At 41.4% G+C, this 17819-nt stretch overlaps 1 protein-coding gene across 1 annotated transcript in view; it reads left to right on the top strand.

The window, feature by feature from the left end:
• The window catches only part of GLP1R (glucagon like peptide 1 receptor), an 86461-nt gene that overhangs the window by 21604 nt on the left and 47038 nt on the right, over window positions 1-17819 (top strand). Inside the window, exons 2-3 of the mRNA XM_061470926.1 lie at window positions 7417-7513; window positions 8809-8919. Coding sequence (XP_061326910.1) covers window positions 7417-7513; window positions 8809-8919 — 208 coding nt within the window. The remainder of the gene's footprint in view (window positions 1-7416; window positions 7514-8808; window positions 8920-17819) is intronic.

Below are 17819 nucleotides of genomic sequence, written 5' to 3'. Positions count from 1 at the left end.
AGATGATGCTTAATTTTGTAGCATGCTGAAATATTAGGCTGTAGTTTATTCCCTTGATTTGTGAGACTGCATCCTCTACAAGTTGATTTAGATGTTAAAAAGAAGTTTCTTTGATATCTCTGCTGCTGAATGCCAAATACTTTGCTTTGATCTAGAAAATGACTGGGGCCAAGAGATACTACTCTCATTGAAATGCACCTTGTCAAAATAAAAAAATCCAGGGATGGGAAAAGTGGCCAGTTTCAGAACACAAATGAATCATCCCAGGATAGACCTGGGGTGTTTGGTCCCCGGGGTGGAAACCCTTGTGGTCAGAGCTGAATTCTCCTGCCTGTTTAGACAGCTCGTGTGTTTGGAACAGTTTGTGAAATGGTAAGTCAGCTGAACTGGGAGTCTGTGCCTGGTCAACACGAGTACAGAGAAGCAGGAATGTGCCTCAAGTCAGTTTTCTTTAAAATCTCTTGTTGGAGAGATTCATCAGAAGCATTCTGCATTTGAGAATCTGCATTTCCAAATATCGTTTAGGACATGTATATGCTCATCCTTTTTTTCTTAATCTAGCAAAGACAGACCTTAAGAAAGAATAGGGGATAGTGCCCTGTGCCATTATAGGCTGCTATGGGATTGAGCACAGCCAACCCTTCCTTCTGAAGTTGTGCATGTAAGCAAGAGAAGAAAAAGGCACAAATGGCAAGCAGGCCAGGATGAGGGACCATGTGGTGCAGTGGTTATTTTCACCTGAGAGAGAGGAGTGTTAAGATTCAGCCTCTGATTTAAAACAAATTTAAGAACAACAAACAAGAAACCAAACCAAAAACTCCACAGAGATATTTTTGTACATATTCTTGTCTTTCATAGGAGTCTTGTTTGTTCTTTCAGCCTATCCAAAGATCATCCTGAAATAATGGTTTGGAGCTGATCAAGCAGAGGATAAAATAGAATGGAGAGGTGAATCTTGTGTGTCTTTGGAGGTTATTGAAAGCCCAGTGTTCTTGTTCAGGAGTAAAGGTGTGCTGTCAATCTGAGCTGAGCAGCTTCGAAGAGACAGGCAGAGGAGGAGTGTCTCTTGTGTGCATTATCAGGTGCAAGTGCCCGCTGAGAGCTTCCTATTGCAGCTTTGAGTTCAAAAACTTGATGTCATGAGTCTTGGAGTCTTAAAACCATGACAGACTAGAGAGGGGCATCCGTGGTTAGACAGCTGGTGAAAGCCTGTATTGAAGTCCTGGGATGTTTTGTGTTTTGTGAAAGTGTCAGTGGTAAGCTGCTGCAGTCAATGAGAGAGCTTGGCTGGCAGATGTCGCCAGGGCATTCCTCCCTCAATCTAGTAGCTCCTTTTGCTGGAGCTCATTTGATCTTTTTCACTAGCAGGGAGGATGCTAAAAGGTTTCATTTTCTGGCACTCTTGAAATACTGAACTCTGGTTCATTAGTAACTAAGGAACAGAAGTGTTTACAGGAAAAGCTACTGGAAGCTGGCAATAGAATTTTCTCTGAAGGAAGTAATGTCACAGGGCTAAGTTAAACTCCATACTGAGCAACATAATAGAGAATGCAATAAATGCAAAAATCTGGGTGATGTCAGGTGTCTTTAAATATGATCTCTGCAAAAGGTATTGCTCAGGTATCTTCAATGATACCACTTTTGTACTATCTTTAGTAGAGACAGTGCTGTAATTTTTGATGTACCTTCTCCTTTGATGTAGCTTCAGTACTTGAAAGTAACCAGGCTGTCAGAGATGTTGCCTATAATGAATTCAGATTAGCTCATTATGCTATTTGAACTAAGTAGTTATGAAATCCATCTTAAACGTTACCCTTTGGGGGAGCAAAGGGGCGGCATGAAAGCAATAAAGCCTGCTCCCATAGTAATGCACTTCCAGAATCTCTTAGGTTTTAAGAAGTGTTGTACTTGAAGGACTGATTCTCAACAGGATTGCTTTGTCATAGGGTGAACTGTGGGCCAAAGGACTCTGTTAATACAAGGTTCAGTGTTGTGTGTTCTGTTTTAGTGTTGGGGTGTTGTCTTACAAATTGGTGGTTGGAGCATCAGAGTTTGCAGGACTTTTTTGTCAAATCTGTAATAAGTGTTGAGAAATTTGATCTTGATTGATGGGCTTGGGGAGGTAGTAATAGCATCCTACCATTCATATGCTTTCATATTCAAGTTAGAAGTGGAGAAAATTGATGACAGGTTGCAGGGGGAGGTAAGTTTGTTCTGTGAGCTGCTAGCCCCAGTGCAGAGTTGTGCTGTGCTACAGCCTCTGGTTTTAAACTTCTGCTCCCAGAACCTGTATCAAGTGAAAGCATCTGGGGTAGCAGTGTTGTGCTCTGCCCCATTTGGGCTGTGAACTGAGGACAAAACTGTTTCATAAATTCAAGCATATGTCTGTGATATGAATTGAATAAACCTGTTATGTGTCAAGTTTATATCTACTACTGCTTTTATTGATGCAGAACTATAGCTTACAGTATCACAGTATGTTAGAGATTGGAAGGGACCTCGAAAGATCATCTAGTCCAATCCCCCTGCCGGAGCAGGAACACCTAGATAATGTTACACAGGAATGCGTCCAGGCGGGTTTTGAATGTCTCCAGGGAAGGAGACTCCACAACCTCCCTGGGCAGCCTGTTCCAGTGTTCCATCACCCTCACTGAGAAGAAGTTTCTTCTCAAGTTTAAGTGGAACCTCTTGTGTTCCAGTTTGTACCCATTACCCCTTGTCCTATCATTGTTTGCCACTGAGTAGAGCCTGGCTCCATCCTCGTGACACTCCCCCTTTATATATTTATAGACACTTATAAGGTCACCCCTCAGTCTCCTCTTCTCCAAACTATAGAGACCCAGCTCCCTCAGTCTTTCCTCATAAGGGAGATGCTCCACTCCCTTAATCATCTTTGTTGCCCTGCGCTGGACTCTCTCCAGCAGCTCCCTGTCCTTCTTGAACTGAGGGGCCCAGAACTGGACACAATATTCCAGATGCGGTCTCACCAGGGCAGAGTAGAGGGGAAGGAGGACCTCTCTCGACCTACTAACCACCCCCCTTCTAATACACCCCAGGATGCCATTGGCCTTCTTAGCCACAAGGGCACAGTGTTGGCTCATGGTCATCCTGTCGTCCACTAGGACCCCCAGGTCCCTCTCCCCTACACTGCTCTCTAACAGGTCGTTCCCCAACCTATACTGGAACCTGGGGTTGTTCCTGCCCAGATGCAGGACTCTACACTTTCCCTTGTTATATTTCATCAAGTTACTCCCTGCCCAACTCTCCAGCCTGTCCATAAAAGATGATTTTATAAGATTTGTATTATATAGGAAAGAATGGCCAGTCAGAATTAGAGTAAAGGTAGTAACGTGCAATCTTCACCTATCTTGGACTTGGTTGCCATGCTGATCCTGAGCATAGTAGCTTTGAAATAATGTATTATGTTAGACCTTTTTAAAAGGTGGTAAAGTTTAAAAGTAACTCACTTGTGCTTCTGTGATAAAATGTAATCTGAACTGTAGTCTCACAAGGTAGGTATGTCATCATTACTATCCAAGGGAAGAACACCAAGGTCATACCAAAGTGTGGTTCAGTGCCAGGTTACCTCACTTCTGTTTCTGAAGACAAAGATGAACATTTTGGAGGTCCCAGTAGTTGTAATGTTATCTGTGAGCCTTTAGCAGCATGGTTGAAGTCTTGCTTGTTATCCTCAAATGTTAAAAGCATGAAAAAGCTGTGACATGTTCCATTTTAAAAGTGGCAAAGATGTAAGAAATACAAATGTAAGGAAGAATTTCTCATCCTGTTGCATGTAAGACCTTTTATATAGTCATGGAAGAAGGGGAAGGAAGATAACCTCAGGAGTCACTGGCTGGTTCTGAAACTCTAAGAATTCTCCTTTCTACTCTATATGATGTCATTTCATGCTGCAGGTTTATACTCTGTGCTCAGATTTCACTGTATTACAGTAGTGTTTTTGTAGCAATGATCACCTTGGAACTGTGTGGATGCTGGTTTTGTTACAGTAGGAATAGTTTCAAACATGTTGAAAAATTATGAAAATGCTTCCTTCTACAGTGGCCTCTATGAAGACAAATGATGACTACTGAAAGTGGCCTTGCTATAAAGGTGTTACGGATCTGTAAGGAATACTGTCTTCAGAGTGTTGAATGAGCTAGCTTATCACTAGAGATGAATTACACTTAATTATATACATACATTAAAAGACTCACAGCCTCTGTGCTCTTGCCTGTTCTAATTTTTCTGCATCTGTTTTAGGCTGCACCATTGCTCGATTCCTTACTTTCCTTCATCCATTCTTGCTTTCCAACTCCTCCACCTTAACCAGTCAGCCACATTTCCATTCTTCTCTGCTCCAATACCCTTTTGTGACATATTTTCACCACACTAATTTACTGTTTTTTCTATACTGGGGAAAAAACAAAAAAAGACATAAATAAAATGCAAGGACTTGTGCTTTTAGCAACAGGAATATAACCCTGAGTTTAATAAAGCTATTGAAATTTTTGGAATTTGCTCAAAATTTTGGGTACTAACCCAGGAACCTTGTCCTTGTATATGTGTGTTTTAGTGCTTCGATGTTGCAAAAAGGATTAAATCACTTTATAAGAAATTATAGTATCTCTTATTTGAGTAACTACTCACGTTGTCTATCTGTGGCACTGTATAACTTGTGGTTCTAGTTCATGTGGGCCAGAATTTTCAGGAAGTGGGCATTAGAATTTATTAAAATCAAATTTAAGTCAATTTGCCTGATAACAAAACATTGTATTTGGCTGAACCAAAGTAAACTGTTGCATAGAGAGAACAAATTATGTAGTCTTGGAATTTATATTTGATTGTCTTATTGCAACAGACTATAGATAATAGAAAACTGTCTACCAAATCAGTCATCTCCACAAGAAGGCATGTCTAATTATTTTACTCTTACAGTTTGCTAATCTCCTGGTTACAGTTGTCTTCTCACATTATGAAAAGCCAGTATAAGTAGAATGTTTCTACTTTTTCATTAAATGGAGGGACAGAAGCTTGATTTTTCCCAAAGCTGTAATTAAAGCTGGTTATTCCTGTATTCATGAAGGCAGTAGATGAAAACTTGATTTAGAAGAAAATACTGTAAGGCTTGCTAACTCAAAAAGAGCTAATTTTCTTAGTACAAGCAGGTTTAGGATATTTTCAGATGCTTTAAAAGATAGAGTCTTGTTTTTAAATGAAACTCTGTATGAATCTATGACTTGTAATGATTTTAAAAGCTGAATTTGGATTAACTTGATGTGGTCATCTGCATGAATGATTAATAGTTACTCTTTTGGAAGACATATGATACTTAGTAGCTTCTGAAATTGTTCTGAATCATAATTTAGGAGTTAATCCTGAAAATGTTTCTTCTCATTAATTTATTAAAGTATTAACCTGGTGATGCAAGGGTGGTGAAACAGCCCTGTATAACTTCAATAACCACCCTTGTAAAATGACCTTTGAGACAATGCATAACCTGAAAGTTACTTCTTAAAGACTGCATGAGAGAAACTTAGGTTTGAAAGTTGTTCTCTCTCTGTATTCTGGTCATCCATCCTTAATCAGCTTACTTGGATCTGAAGATGGCATTTTAGTTTTGAGAGTTACTGATTGTTTCTCTACACACACCTGTAGAGTTAATATAGGTGGTGATGTTCTCTCTCCTTCATGTATGTTAAGCATAGATCACGACATTTGTGTGTTCTAGGTTTAGGTGTTTCCATAGGCACGTGGGGTTAAAATTCAGTAGGACACATTCATTTTGCACTAGAGACTTCAGCACAGACAGACTATGGCAGCATTTCTTGGCATAGATAAGATGATTTAAATTGTGCACATGAGGATCAGCGTTTCAAAGATCCATGGGCTTGTGCTTGTTTTGACTTCAGGAAGAGATGGCTAAATTCTTCCAAAATTATGGCCATGAGGCCCTAGCTGCAGTTAAGTTGCATGTAAATATAGGCAGTTATTCTTGAAACTTAAATATCTACTAAGTGTTGTTTCATCATGTGTACAAGAGTATCTTTGTAACTAAATGCAGTGGCTTAATCCAGGAAGAAGCATGATGCCATATGGTGTTTTGCTTTTTTCAAATGCTATTTTTTTAATTGGAAGGATAAAGAAAAGAGAACTTGAGAGGTCTGCAATCCAAAAATACCAATTCTACTTCTGTTCTTTTATACCAAGGTGATTGCATAGGTGTCTAAATTTTAGTCACATTGATTGTAGTGGACAGCATTCAGTTTGGCATTGCTGAAATGCAGTGTAGGTTTAAAATGACTTCTTAATTTTTAAAAGGTCATCCCATGCCCTGATTTCCTTCTAACCATCTGAAAAATATTTAGAAGCACAAATGGGAAAATAAAAATCAGCAGTTGAAACTGTGAGGGTAAAGCTCAAGCTTTACAAGATTATTTACCCTCTTTAATAAACTGTTCTACAGCTAGTATAAATGAAATGAACTTTGTGTTAATGAGTTGTACCATTAAGTTCATGCTGTTGATTGTATGTTCTACACATCCATGCTGGGCCTTTCTCTGGTAAAAGAATGCTGACTTACCTGCATTATTGATCACTTGCTGCCTGCCAATCCTAACTTTTGTTATTCAGTTTATATAGATGCAGAGAGGAGAGAGAAGGACTGATGTCTCTTTTATGCACTGAGTTAGCTGTGCTTCTGTGAGGCAGGTGGGGCATCTGCTCAGGTTGAGTGAGTAATCAGAGCTAAACTTTGCAGTTTGATAGTAGCTAATTTCCTTTGTGCTCATAGAGTGTGTACATACTTTTCCCCTGCCTCTTCAGTGCCTGGGGCAGGTGACAGCGGAACCTTGAGCTTGTCAAACTGCAAAAAGGAGGTCCCTACTCTTTCTGTTTCAGGAAATGTGAAGGAAATGTGCACAATGTGAAGGAAAGCTGCTGTTTGTAAAAGAAAAGCTGAGCTGGAAAAGCTTTCATCCATGTTCTGGAAGAATGCTTGGAGAGTATCCACTGAATACAGTGAATTAACTTGGTCTCATTTGTGAGCTAGCAGAAATACTGCTTCTGGAAAGAAAACCTCTCCTAAAAGGACTTGCTGCTGTCCCTGTCTTTTCGTGAGATAATAAATCACACAACTGGGGCATGTTCAGGAGAGCAAGGCTGGCTCAGTTTGGGTTTCAGGAAGGACATGGTATAGTTGTTTGTGGGGTGGGTTGTGCTTTTTTTCAGTTCCTTATGGTATAAATAGGGATTTTTTGGTTGCAATCAGGCAAATGCATAGCAACGTCTTGCACCCTTTATGATAAACAGCGCTGTTTTAGCTTGTGGTAATTATTTTCACACCCTCCTACTCAGGCTGCATGAAAATCACATAGTTGAAATCTCTGCAATGTCTGAGACTCATGGTTTCTCTTTCAGAGTTCAGATGGGTCCCTCTCTGGGGTTATGCAGAAGTGGAAGGAGTATCAGCTTCAATGCCTGGAATACTTGTATGAGGCACCCCCCATTGTGTCAGGTAAGCCTGCTTGGTACGTATAGGATATATTACTTTCTAAAATGCATGATAACAGTAGCAAGAGAGTGATTATGAACTTGAAAATACTTCTCTAGCTTACTTTCCAGTCCGTTTCTTCTTTATTCTGTTTGTTTCTGTCCGTCTTCTGTGGGACTCTTCTCGCTGCTGAGGAAGCATTTTATGGAACAATTTGATTGTAAAGATGTTAGTTTTTAGATTCAGAGTGTTTTTCAGTGGCAAGTGGTGGCACTTGAAGCAGCACACTAATATTATTTCCCTGAAACTTTTTCAGGATTCAGTGTGGAGAGAGCACACAGGTGTAAGGAAGCATGCTGTTCACAGTGACCTAGCAGTTTGTCGGCCTTACAGTTGGTGTAAATTATCTTGAGCATTGTAAAATGCTGAAATGGCTTTTTAAAAAAGTGCCTTTGTGTGAATGAGAAAGCAGTTTGTCTTAGCAGCTGAGCTGCTGTAATGTGGTGAGAGCAGCTGTGATATTCCAGCAGCATGGTATTTAGAGGACACTGGTGATTTGTCAATGACACTCACAGCTGGACACAGTGTGGTCTCTCCTATGCTTCCGTGGTTTTGTGACACACTGGAACAGATAAGGTGGCTCTAAAGTTGTATCTGTGAAGAATTATTTCAGAAGTATTAATTCTCCTCCTTTTAACTACATTACTGTGGCAGAGTGAGAGCAGTAGCTGATGACAACAGTGGCAGGGAAACATTCATCTCCCTCTGCTCCATTATCCTGTTGAGCAGTTGAGTGCTGCCCTCTAGGAATGACAGTTTAATAAATCTGAAGTTGAAGTATTGTCATGTTGATTAAGCTGTAATGCAAAGTTATGGTTGTGTTGGGGGTATTTTGTTGATGGATCTGTATGTTAGGCTAGATTTTCCAACTACACAGCTATAAACTATTCTTGAGAATGATTATCTACAGTATTCATAGCAAAAAGGATTTTAATTTAAACCAAGACACATAGGAATGTAAAAGAGAAAAGATGGTAATGGATCAGTATTGATTTACCTTTCATGTCCCTTGATTTAGTCAAAGACCCTAATCTGTTCTTCGGTTTCCCCCTGTAACAAGAGTTTCCTGTTGTGTGGGATTAAACTCTTTTTGGACAAATAAATCTCAGTTAACTCCACATTACAGCTGAAGTGCATAATGCTGTTATGGTTTAAATGCATGTGTCCATGTTTTCTTTTATCTTCTGCTCTTCAGTCTTTCCCTTCTTACAGTATTTATACAAGGCAGTGGCATGACTCTCCCTTCCATCTCTCTGCAGAAGGCAAGTTTTGCAACAGAACATTTGACAACTATGCCTGCTGGCCAGACGGCCTGCCTGGCACCTATGTGAATGTCAGTTGCCCCTGGTATCTCCCCTGGGCTAATGCAGGTAAGAGCCTTTTCATAATTATAGGCACAGCTTTAAACCAATCCTGTTTTCCTCAGATAGTCTTAGGAAGGATAAAATTGGCTTAAATGGCTATGAGTGCAATCAGTTGTCTGCAGCATAAAAGTAGGAATGGGACTCGGTATGATGCACTATTTCCATTTAGGAGGAGAAAACAAAAATGAGAGAAGAGGCTTTTATTAAGGATTGCATTTAGTTTGGGGTTTTGTGCTCTTATCTGGTTTTGCTGCTTTAATAGTGGTGACTATTAATGAAATAGTACTGTGTTTCTTGTTGAAGACTATATAACAATAATAATGGTATGGTTCGAAAACTGAGATAAAAGTTAGCAAAGCTAGACAGTAGGCTGTCCTGTAGTAGATAAAGACTAAAAGGTCTAAAGTGAAAGTGATTTGTGTAGCTTCTGGAGATTAATTTCTCAGAATGCTGCAAGAGGAAGGCATTGCCAGCGGTTGCAAAGACTTTTTTTATCTGAAGGACTGAATGTCATCTTTAGATTTTATACCCTTATGTGCACATACACTCGATGCCACTTAAAGGCAGTGTGTATTAGATCGCTTTGTCTAGCGTTCTGTCTTTGAAACCAGCGAGTTACACAGCCTGTTGTTTGTGAAGCCCTTTCTATGCTTTGAAGTCTAAAGGAAATAATTTATTAACTAGCTAACTTGGTGTGACAAATTGGCTTTGGCCCCTGTTAAGGGACAAGGGATGCTGTTTAATGAGGATATATAAACCTAACTGCTGGATGTAAAGATGCTTTAAGTGTGGAGTAGATATTGCAAGTGTTGGAATGGATTTCAGGAGTAAGAAAGAAAAGGAATGGGATGCTCAGGTGAATATTATGTTGCTGTGTCCATATTTCTAACATCTGCACATCTTTTGTATTATCTCAACTGTCTTGGAAGAAGCTTCCAATTTGATAATGTCTGAAGTTAAAGTGCTGTTTGGTAATCCTCTTCAGATCATTAATAAAGTTACATTTTTGGAATGGGTAAACAAGTTTTTAGGCACGTATGAAATTAGTATTTGCTTCATAATTGACATAAAATTATTGGATGCTGCAGAATTTTTTCCAGTAATGCTAATCTTCCCACATATCTAAAGGTCTTCACAGGATTAAGCGTTTTTCCTCTAAATCTGTTTACGTGGCAGTCTTTAAGATCCTGGACACAGTTATTTGACTTCCAACTGCTCTTGAAACATCATTGCTGGAGAAAGCCAAGGTTTAGCACAATACTGCAGATTAATATATTATTGGAATGTGCAATATCTTTCATACTTTTGGAAAAGAGTTTTTTAAAAAATTAATTATCCTGAAAGCAGTGTTTGTTTCAGTGGAAAGAATAGCAGCATTTTGTATAATCCCTTGTTAGGGAGGACTGCAAAAGTACTTCAGAAAGCCATTAAACCTCTGGAAATGTTACCTTTGTGTATATACCTCAGTCTGTTTTATCAGTGATGAATAAGGATGGAACAAGGAAGCCTTTCATTGTCTAATGTAAAACAAGAAGTTTGTATCTGTGCCAGGTATGCAATTTAGGACCCTGAATTACCATGACCCGATACTATTTTGTGATGACTTGTGGAGTCGTATTGAAAGCGAATGCTAATGGCCCACCAAGAGGAAGAGGTACCATCATTGTGATGGAAAACCTCAAGCAATAGGAAATTGGACACCCCATGATTCACAGTAATCACTAAAGCATGTTACTTGTTCTTGCTTAGCCCCCTACTTGGAACTTGAAATAGATTCTAACACTGCAGGGCTTCTACCTCCTCATCTGATGAAAATGATAAAAAAAATGAAAAGATGAGACCTTGTTTGGGAAGTAACTTCAAAACATGTTCAGTGAAGGTCATAATTAAGTATGAAGTGCTTCAGCCAAGCTTAAGCATTTAAGACTGTTCTTCCTTTGATTAGGAGTCAGGTTTTCAAGTGTATAAAAAGTTTGCTGGGAGACTTCATGCCATACCCCCTGAAGGGAAATTTATTCCCCTTAGGGAATAAATTGAAATACTTGAAACTGAATACTAATTATGATGGGGTGCTGAAATGGAGCAAGCATGGTGAGCGCTCTTTATGACCTGGCCATTTCAATAAAAAGTGTAGAAGAGCTGGAAGCAGGGACAGGTGACCCAGGAGGCAAACAGACACTGATCATTCAAGGGCAGGATTAGGAAAGTGAAAGCCCATCCAGAATCTGACAAGTGATGTCAAGGGCAACAAAAGGGGCTTCTTAACAGATGTGAGAGAAAATTTGGATCCACTGCTGAATGGGAGAGGAGGATCTTGTGACAGAGGATTGGGAAATGATTAAGGTACTGGCTGCCTTTGTCATGGTCTTTACTGGTAAAACTTGTCTTCAGCAATCCCAGGCCCCCAAGATAAATAGTAAAAGTTTGGAGCAAGGAAGGCTTACCCATGGTGGGGGAGGATCCAGGTTATGGAACACTTTACCAGGACATACACGAGCCCATGGGTTTGTTAGTACATCCCACCAAGTGCTGAATGATCTGGCTGATGCTATTGTGTGGGCTCCCGTGATTATATTTGAAAGGTCATGTCAAATTGAGAGAGATTCCTGAGGACCGGAAGAAAGAAATTGTCACTGCTGTATTCAAGAAGCCCAAGGAGGAGAATCTGGGGAACTATAGGTGATTGGCCTCACATCAGTCTTCAGGAAATTGATGGAGCAAATAAACCTGGAAGCTGTTTCCAAACACATAAAGGACAAGAAGGTGATTTGGTGTAGTCAGCATGAATTTATGAAGTCATGCTTGATGAACCTGATGAGATTACTAGCTTGGTAGATAAGGGGAGAACAGTGGGTGTGTTTCCCTCAAATTTAGTAAGGCTTTTGTCTCTGTATCCCATAACATCCTTGTAGTAAATTGATGAGGAGTTGATTAGACGTATGAACACTGAGATTAACTGAAAACTGGCTGAGCTGCTGGCAATATAGGGTTGTGGTCAGCAGCACGAAGTCCAATTGGAAATCAGTCCGCAGGGACAGGTAGTAGGGCCAATACTGTTTAACATCTTTATTAACTATCTGGATGATGGGACTGACTGCACCTTTCAGCAAGTGTGGAGACTATACAAAAGTGGGATGAGGGGCTGTTACACTGTATGATTGTGCTGCTCTCAGAAGGACCTTGAGATGCTGACGAAATGGGCTGACAGGTATCCTGTGAAGTTCTGCAGAAGGAAATGCAGTGTCCTGCCCCTGGGTAGGAATAGCTACATGCACTAGTACTGACTGTCTGGAAAGCAGCTTTGCAGAAAAGGCCTTGGAGGTCCTGGTGGGCACCAGGGTGTGCCCTTTGAGAGAAAAGCATGCTGACAGCTTCCTGGTCTGTAGTAGGGAAAGCACCACTGGCAGCTCAAGAAGATGTTCCTTCCCCTCTACTCTGGGAGGTAAGACACATCTGACAATGCTTTGTCCTGTTCTGGTCTCCTCAGTATGAGAGACATGGATGTACTGCACCAAGTCCAGCAAATTACCATGGAGATTATTAAGGGATGGGAGTCTTTCTCATATGGGACAAGGCTGAGAAAGGTGGTATTCTTCAGCCTGGAGAAGAGAAGGCTCATAGAGAATCTTGTTTATGTGTATAGTCACAAATTTAAATACAGGAAACTTCCTTTAAACAGAATTATTCTACTGCGAGGGTGGTCAAACACCCATAACAGGTGACCCAGAGAGGTTTTGGAGCCTCTGTCTTTGAAAAAGATGATCTAAGCCTGACTGGACATGGACCTGAGCAGCCTGCCCTAGTTACCCTACTCTGAGCAGGGTGCTGCGCTAAGAAATCTCCAGTCCCCTTCCAGTCTTGGATGTGTGGTGATTCTCTGTTCCTGTAAAGATTTTTGAAGGTGATGAGTCTTGTAACTAGTTATTGTCAGGTGTTACAAATTTCCATTGGTGTCAGCCAGAATAGGGGAAAAGAATTTGCATAGAAGTTTGTAATGCTGGAACATTCCTTGATCACTTACAGGTTTTGCAAACTTTATATGTTAATAGCTTTTATTCTTTTGTGTGACCATCTCTTGTCCTAGTGGCTGTCACTCTTGAGCCTGCCCTCCTGCAAATCTAGCAGCAGATCTAGCTCAGCAGGTGGCCTACTAGAGGGGCAAGCTGAAAATGATATGGAGAACTTTTTCCCTGCACAGCAAGTACATGTTGGGTCACTCGTCCAACACCACACGAAGTTGGTAGGTTCTTGTCTCTGCTTGCTGCTACAGAGATGCTCGTGAGGGTGTGACTCTTTTCTTGCTTCCTTAATGGGGCAGTTTCTGAATCGCGTTGTGAGCACAGGTTCAGCAGTGATGCTTTTTTCAGATTGCTCATTCATCTCTAGGTGCAAGAGCAACTACAGGGAGATGAGAATCTGTTAATTGAAAAACTTGAGAATAAAACTTGTGTTCTTGGTGCTGGCTTTCTATTCAGACTTGTGTGCATATGGAGACTCAAGAACAGTCTTTCACAAGACAAATCTATGGAGGATGGGCCTGGAGGTCTTTTGTGCTAAGCAATGCATGCAGTTGCAAGGTTTGTCTCGCGGCATCTCTTGCCTTGTGATGGCGTCTAACCTTTCTGAAAGTGCTGTTTGCTAAAGCAGCCTATAAAATACCCTGGAGACAATCAGTTTTGTCCCACTTGTGTGTCAGATCCCTTTAAAAATGCTGAGCCTGAGACTTTTTTTTTTATTGTCTCATCTAGTAGGTGTGTTGGCATCCCTGCCAAACTCAGTATCAGCTTGCTGTCTGCAAAGGTGGACTCTGAAGGCTAGGAGTGTGTTGGTGAGAATTGAATAGAATCATATCAGACCAAGATTTTACCCTTGAAACCATGTATCCCTTCAGGCTTGCTTTATGACAGGCAAGTAAATCTGTATTTTTTGAGGAATTTTTTATTTTACAGCTTGCACTGAAGTACTGGACGTTGGGTTGTTGGTGTGATTTTGGGGGTTTGGGCCAAAGGTTGGCTTATTATACTGCAGTACTGCCTTTATTCCATCTGTGCATGGATATGTATTCCATTTGTGCAGCAAACTTGATTAGGAATTTCACCTGACTGAAATGTGGAGTTTTGTCCTTGTTCCTTTGAGTTGTTGGGTTTTGGTGGATTTTTTTCCTTATGCAGATTGGTTTCCTGATTGGTGCAATTGCAGCTGTGTTAGCATTCATCTGCTTCAAGTATATTGGTCATTATAGTATTGCCTTAACAAGAAACTGTAAAGTTAAGAATATTTATAGACCTCTGGGTAATTGGTATTACACTGCAACCAAAGGAGCTGAGGTTTAGAGTACCCTTTACTTCACTGCAGGTAAAGCCATTGTCACTGGAATGAGAAATAAGTGGCTCGTGTCTCACAGCACAGTACAGGGGTTTGGTATGATAGCAAATGAGGAGCCCAGATACTGCTGGCCTGTGTAACTATGGTAGGAGTTTCTGAAGTCATCTGTGTCCCCCTAGTGCCATATAAAATAGCTTTGTGCATGTAGTGAGGAAGCCCTTTGGAACAGTGTGAAGCAGTGGCATTGGGGCAGACAGACAGTGGAGGGGAATCTAATTCTGGTCAAATAACGCATTCTGTTCAGAACTCTGCAGTGAAATTCATAAATTTCCTCTTTGGAAAGACTTGTTTTTTCCAAGTGGTGTTTTGAGATGCTTTAAAAATATGATGTTAAATGTCTGGATTAATATTTGCCATGCCTTGCTTTCCCACTCCCCAGAGAACCCCCAGAAACACACCAATGCTTTTTTTAGTCTTCTTATTCATCTTTGAAAGAGAGCAAGCTACACAAATTTCAAACCTGATGGGCTGTTTCACTCCAGCTCTGTTTTGCTTCTGTTTGTTCTTTTGCAGCTCCCACTGTTGGGTAGGTCTTCATGGAGATGCTGAAGTAGCAGAAGGGAGGTTATTGCTAAAAGAATTTGTTCCACGAAGTTGCCAGCACAGATATAGGGCCATGGCCAAAGGTTGTTGAAGGCAAATTTCACGTACTGCTGACTGCCTGAGTCAAAGCTTTTGCTTCTATATGTGTCTTGTACCAAAACTTACTTTTAGTGAAAACCCAGAAAAACCTACTCGGTTTATTGTAACACAGAAGTTACATCAGGTAAACTGTGCATATCTTGCTATCCACATCATAGTCAATGAGGTTACCGTGAGTTACATACTAGGGCAGAGGCTGTCTCAAAGTCCAGTCAGCGCAGAAGCCTCAAGGGGAGCAGTATTCCTTTAAAAGACAGCAAGCACCTTGCCTCACTGTCACTGACTGTGTAATTTTTTTTATTTTTTTGTTACCTTCTTATAATTGAAGGCCAGCTGCCAATAACACCATGTGGATTTGGAAACTGTGGAGCTGCACAATCCATCTTGCAATTATGTCTCCTCTGGGGTTCTGATGTTTTATTGTTTAATAGCACTAAATCCTTTTTAATTAAAAAACCTTCCAGAGGTACTAGTTTCAGACAGTTATGTGAACAGTGGCCACGTCAGCTGCTCCTGCATGCACTGGGCTGCACAAAGGCCAGCTGTAAACTTGCATTAACACAGATGTAGCTGTTACTCAGATCTCCACTCAAATCTTCTGAACTCTTTGAATGCTATTGTTTTGGCTTAGGACCTGCCTGGTTTTGAGGTGTCTGACACCTGAGCTGGCTTGGCTGCTGGTCTGTGTTGGTGTCTTGCTCTGGCACTGTACTGAATTTTGAAGCAACCCCCTGATTGTCCTACTTGCTGTGACTGAGTTAGTTTGAGCAATTTTGGGGTTTGTTTCTTTGGAGGAAACTAAGCTGGAAGCTGTGCCCCAGGTGTGCACTGGATTCTCTTCAGTCCAGGCTGGGAACATAAGACCTAATCATTTGTTTGTACTGTTATGAAGTCTTCTAGTATGATCATATGTGGGCCATTGGAGGACTCCTGAACTACAAAGCCCTTGTTAAATCCTGAATGGTTTTTGTGCCAGGTAAAGGGTCAGATGGTTCTGTACACCTTTAACTGCTGCTGACCATGAAGTCTTAGTGCTTTGTAACTCCCTATGCTCTCTAGATCTGCCTTTCTCCTAGTTTGAAATCCTTTCCTTTGTTTAACCTTTGCTTGAATCACTCGTCTCTTATCATTCACTTTATTTTCTATATTATCCTGTCTTTACTACATTATGTGTTGCAGCGGCCTCACCTGCTCCTTTGTTCTCCTGGAAGACCAGGCAAAATACAGCCTGGGGACCCCTGGAAACAACATAGCTTTTCAGGCGGTGACGTGAAAGACCTGGAAGTCTCTCTGGTGGCAAAGTAACCCAGCAGTAATAGCAGATGATCTCTGGGAGTAACCTTGTGGCTGCCTCTGGCTGCTAGATGTGTAGTCAGTCTGATTAAATTTACTAGTTGAAGGGCATCATGGAGGATTGGAATCACAGCTGTACTTCCCACAGTAGTTTTTCATAGTCATGGAGAGTGCATGAACTGAGCATTGTGTGGGGATATAGTAATGCGGAGCCCAGAGACTGGGTTGCTGCTCCATAGTACCTTTAGGTGCAAAGACACACCCAGGTCAGCTGTTTCGCAATTCCCCCTGCTGTAATCTACATTTGAATCCCTTTTTCCAGCACTTCCCATTCCCTCTCTGGTGACAGAACTGTTTTCTCAACATGTCCTTAGGCAGGCATAGGCTCTGTGTGAGGCTTTGGGTGGAAACATGGTATTATGTCAAAACTGCCAAGTGGTGGAGGTTACCATTTTAACCATGAGGATTTTATGCTTTTTTAATGCAATTTCCCTAGGCCTTTGAGATATAGGCAAACCTTGTAGTGCAGCAGAGATGATGGAAATGGTCTGCAGGGTCCCCACCATTAGTGTCTAGCTTAAGCCTGGCTACTGTTTAAATCATGAACTCAGAAACCCCTAATACTTCCATGTGCCATCTTCCCCTTCCCAAAAGCTGTGTTTATAGCTGTAATGGCATCAGGCTCAGCAATGCTGCAGATCCTACAAGCAGCAGAACATAAATGTTGAAATGGTTTTTGTTTGGGGTCTGAGAGGTTCATCTGTGGTGGTTGTGACCATCAAGAAGGGCTGAAAAAGGAAGGAGAATGCTGTCATGTTTGTGAAGGTGTGGCCACAAGCGCTTGGGTCTGTAGCATGCCATTATCTCTCAGGTGAGAGAGATAAATTTACTAGTAGACTTCTGACCCAGCAGGGACTTAGGGCCATGGACTGTTGGTGAGGGTGGCCACTAGTGTAATGCCCTCCCCAGAGTGAGTGCTCCTGGGCTGGGAGAAGGTGGCAGCATAGTGAGGAGCTGACTGGTGGTAAGCACTGGTTTGGGGTTGGGAGAGCGATATAAACTGACCTGATCTGTCTGTATCTGTACGTCTTGCTCAGATGTTGTCTCATGGGCAATGTGGTCTCCTGAGCTCAGTGTCTGCAAGCCATTAGAGAAGCTTTTGCAGTCACCTTTTTTCTAAAAATGATTTAGTGCCTTCCACCAATCCATCAATTAGATGTGGTCATGGAGGCCTGGTATTCAAGCAGCTGCAGTCCTGGAGCATCTGCCGTGCTGCAGGATTAAATCCGTTGTCCTGGTCGTTCAGTCTTTCCCCAGGGTTGCCTGTGTTTGGGCACTGTTCAAACTTGGAGCGGGAGGGGAGCTTGGGGACAGGCTGCTGTAAGTGCTACAAGTGAAAAGCAGAAACAAAGAAAATCCTTGCTTTTGCTTAGGAGACCTCTTATGGGTGATGAGGCTGGGGTGGTGAAATGTTACTGCCACCTGTGAGAGGCAGACCAGAGGAAGCTGTGGAAAGCCTACGGCTGGGGAAACAGATGTTTGAGTTTTCCTTCAGACAGTTTTGAAGTATATGCATAAATGGAACA

This window comes from Pezoporus flaviventris, unplaced genomic scaffold (assembly GCF_033815535.1).
Source record: "Pezoporus flaviventris isolate CSIRO_AGI_PZ_B2104156 unplaced genomic scaffold, CSIRO_AGI_Pfla_v1 ptg000066l, whole genome shotgun sequence".
NCBI classification, from domain to species: domain Eukaryota; kingdom Metazoa; phylum Chordata; class Aves; order Psittaciformes; family Psittacidae; genus Pezoporus; species Pezoporus flaviventris.
Note: the sequence above shows the minus strand (reverse complement) of the source record. Positions and strands in the feature narration are given on the sequence as shown.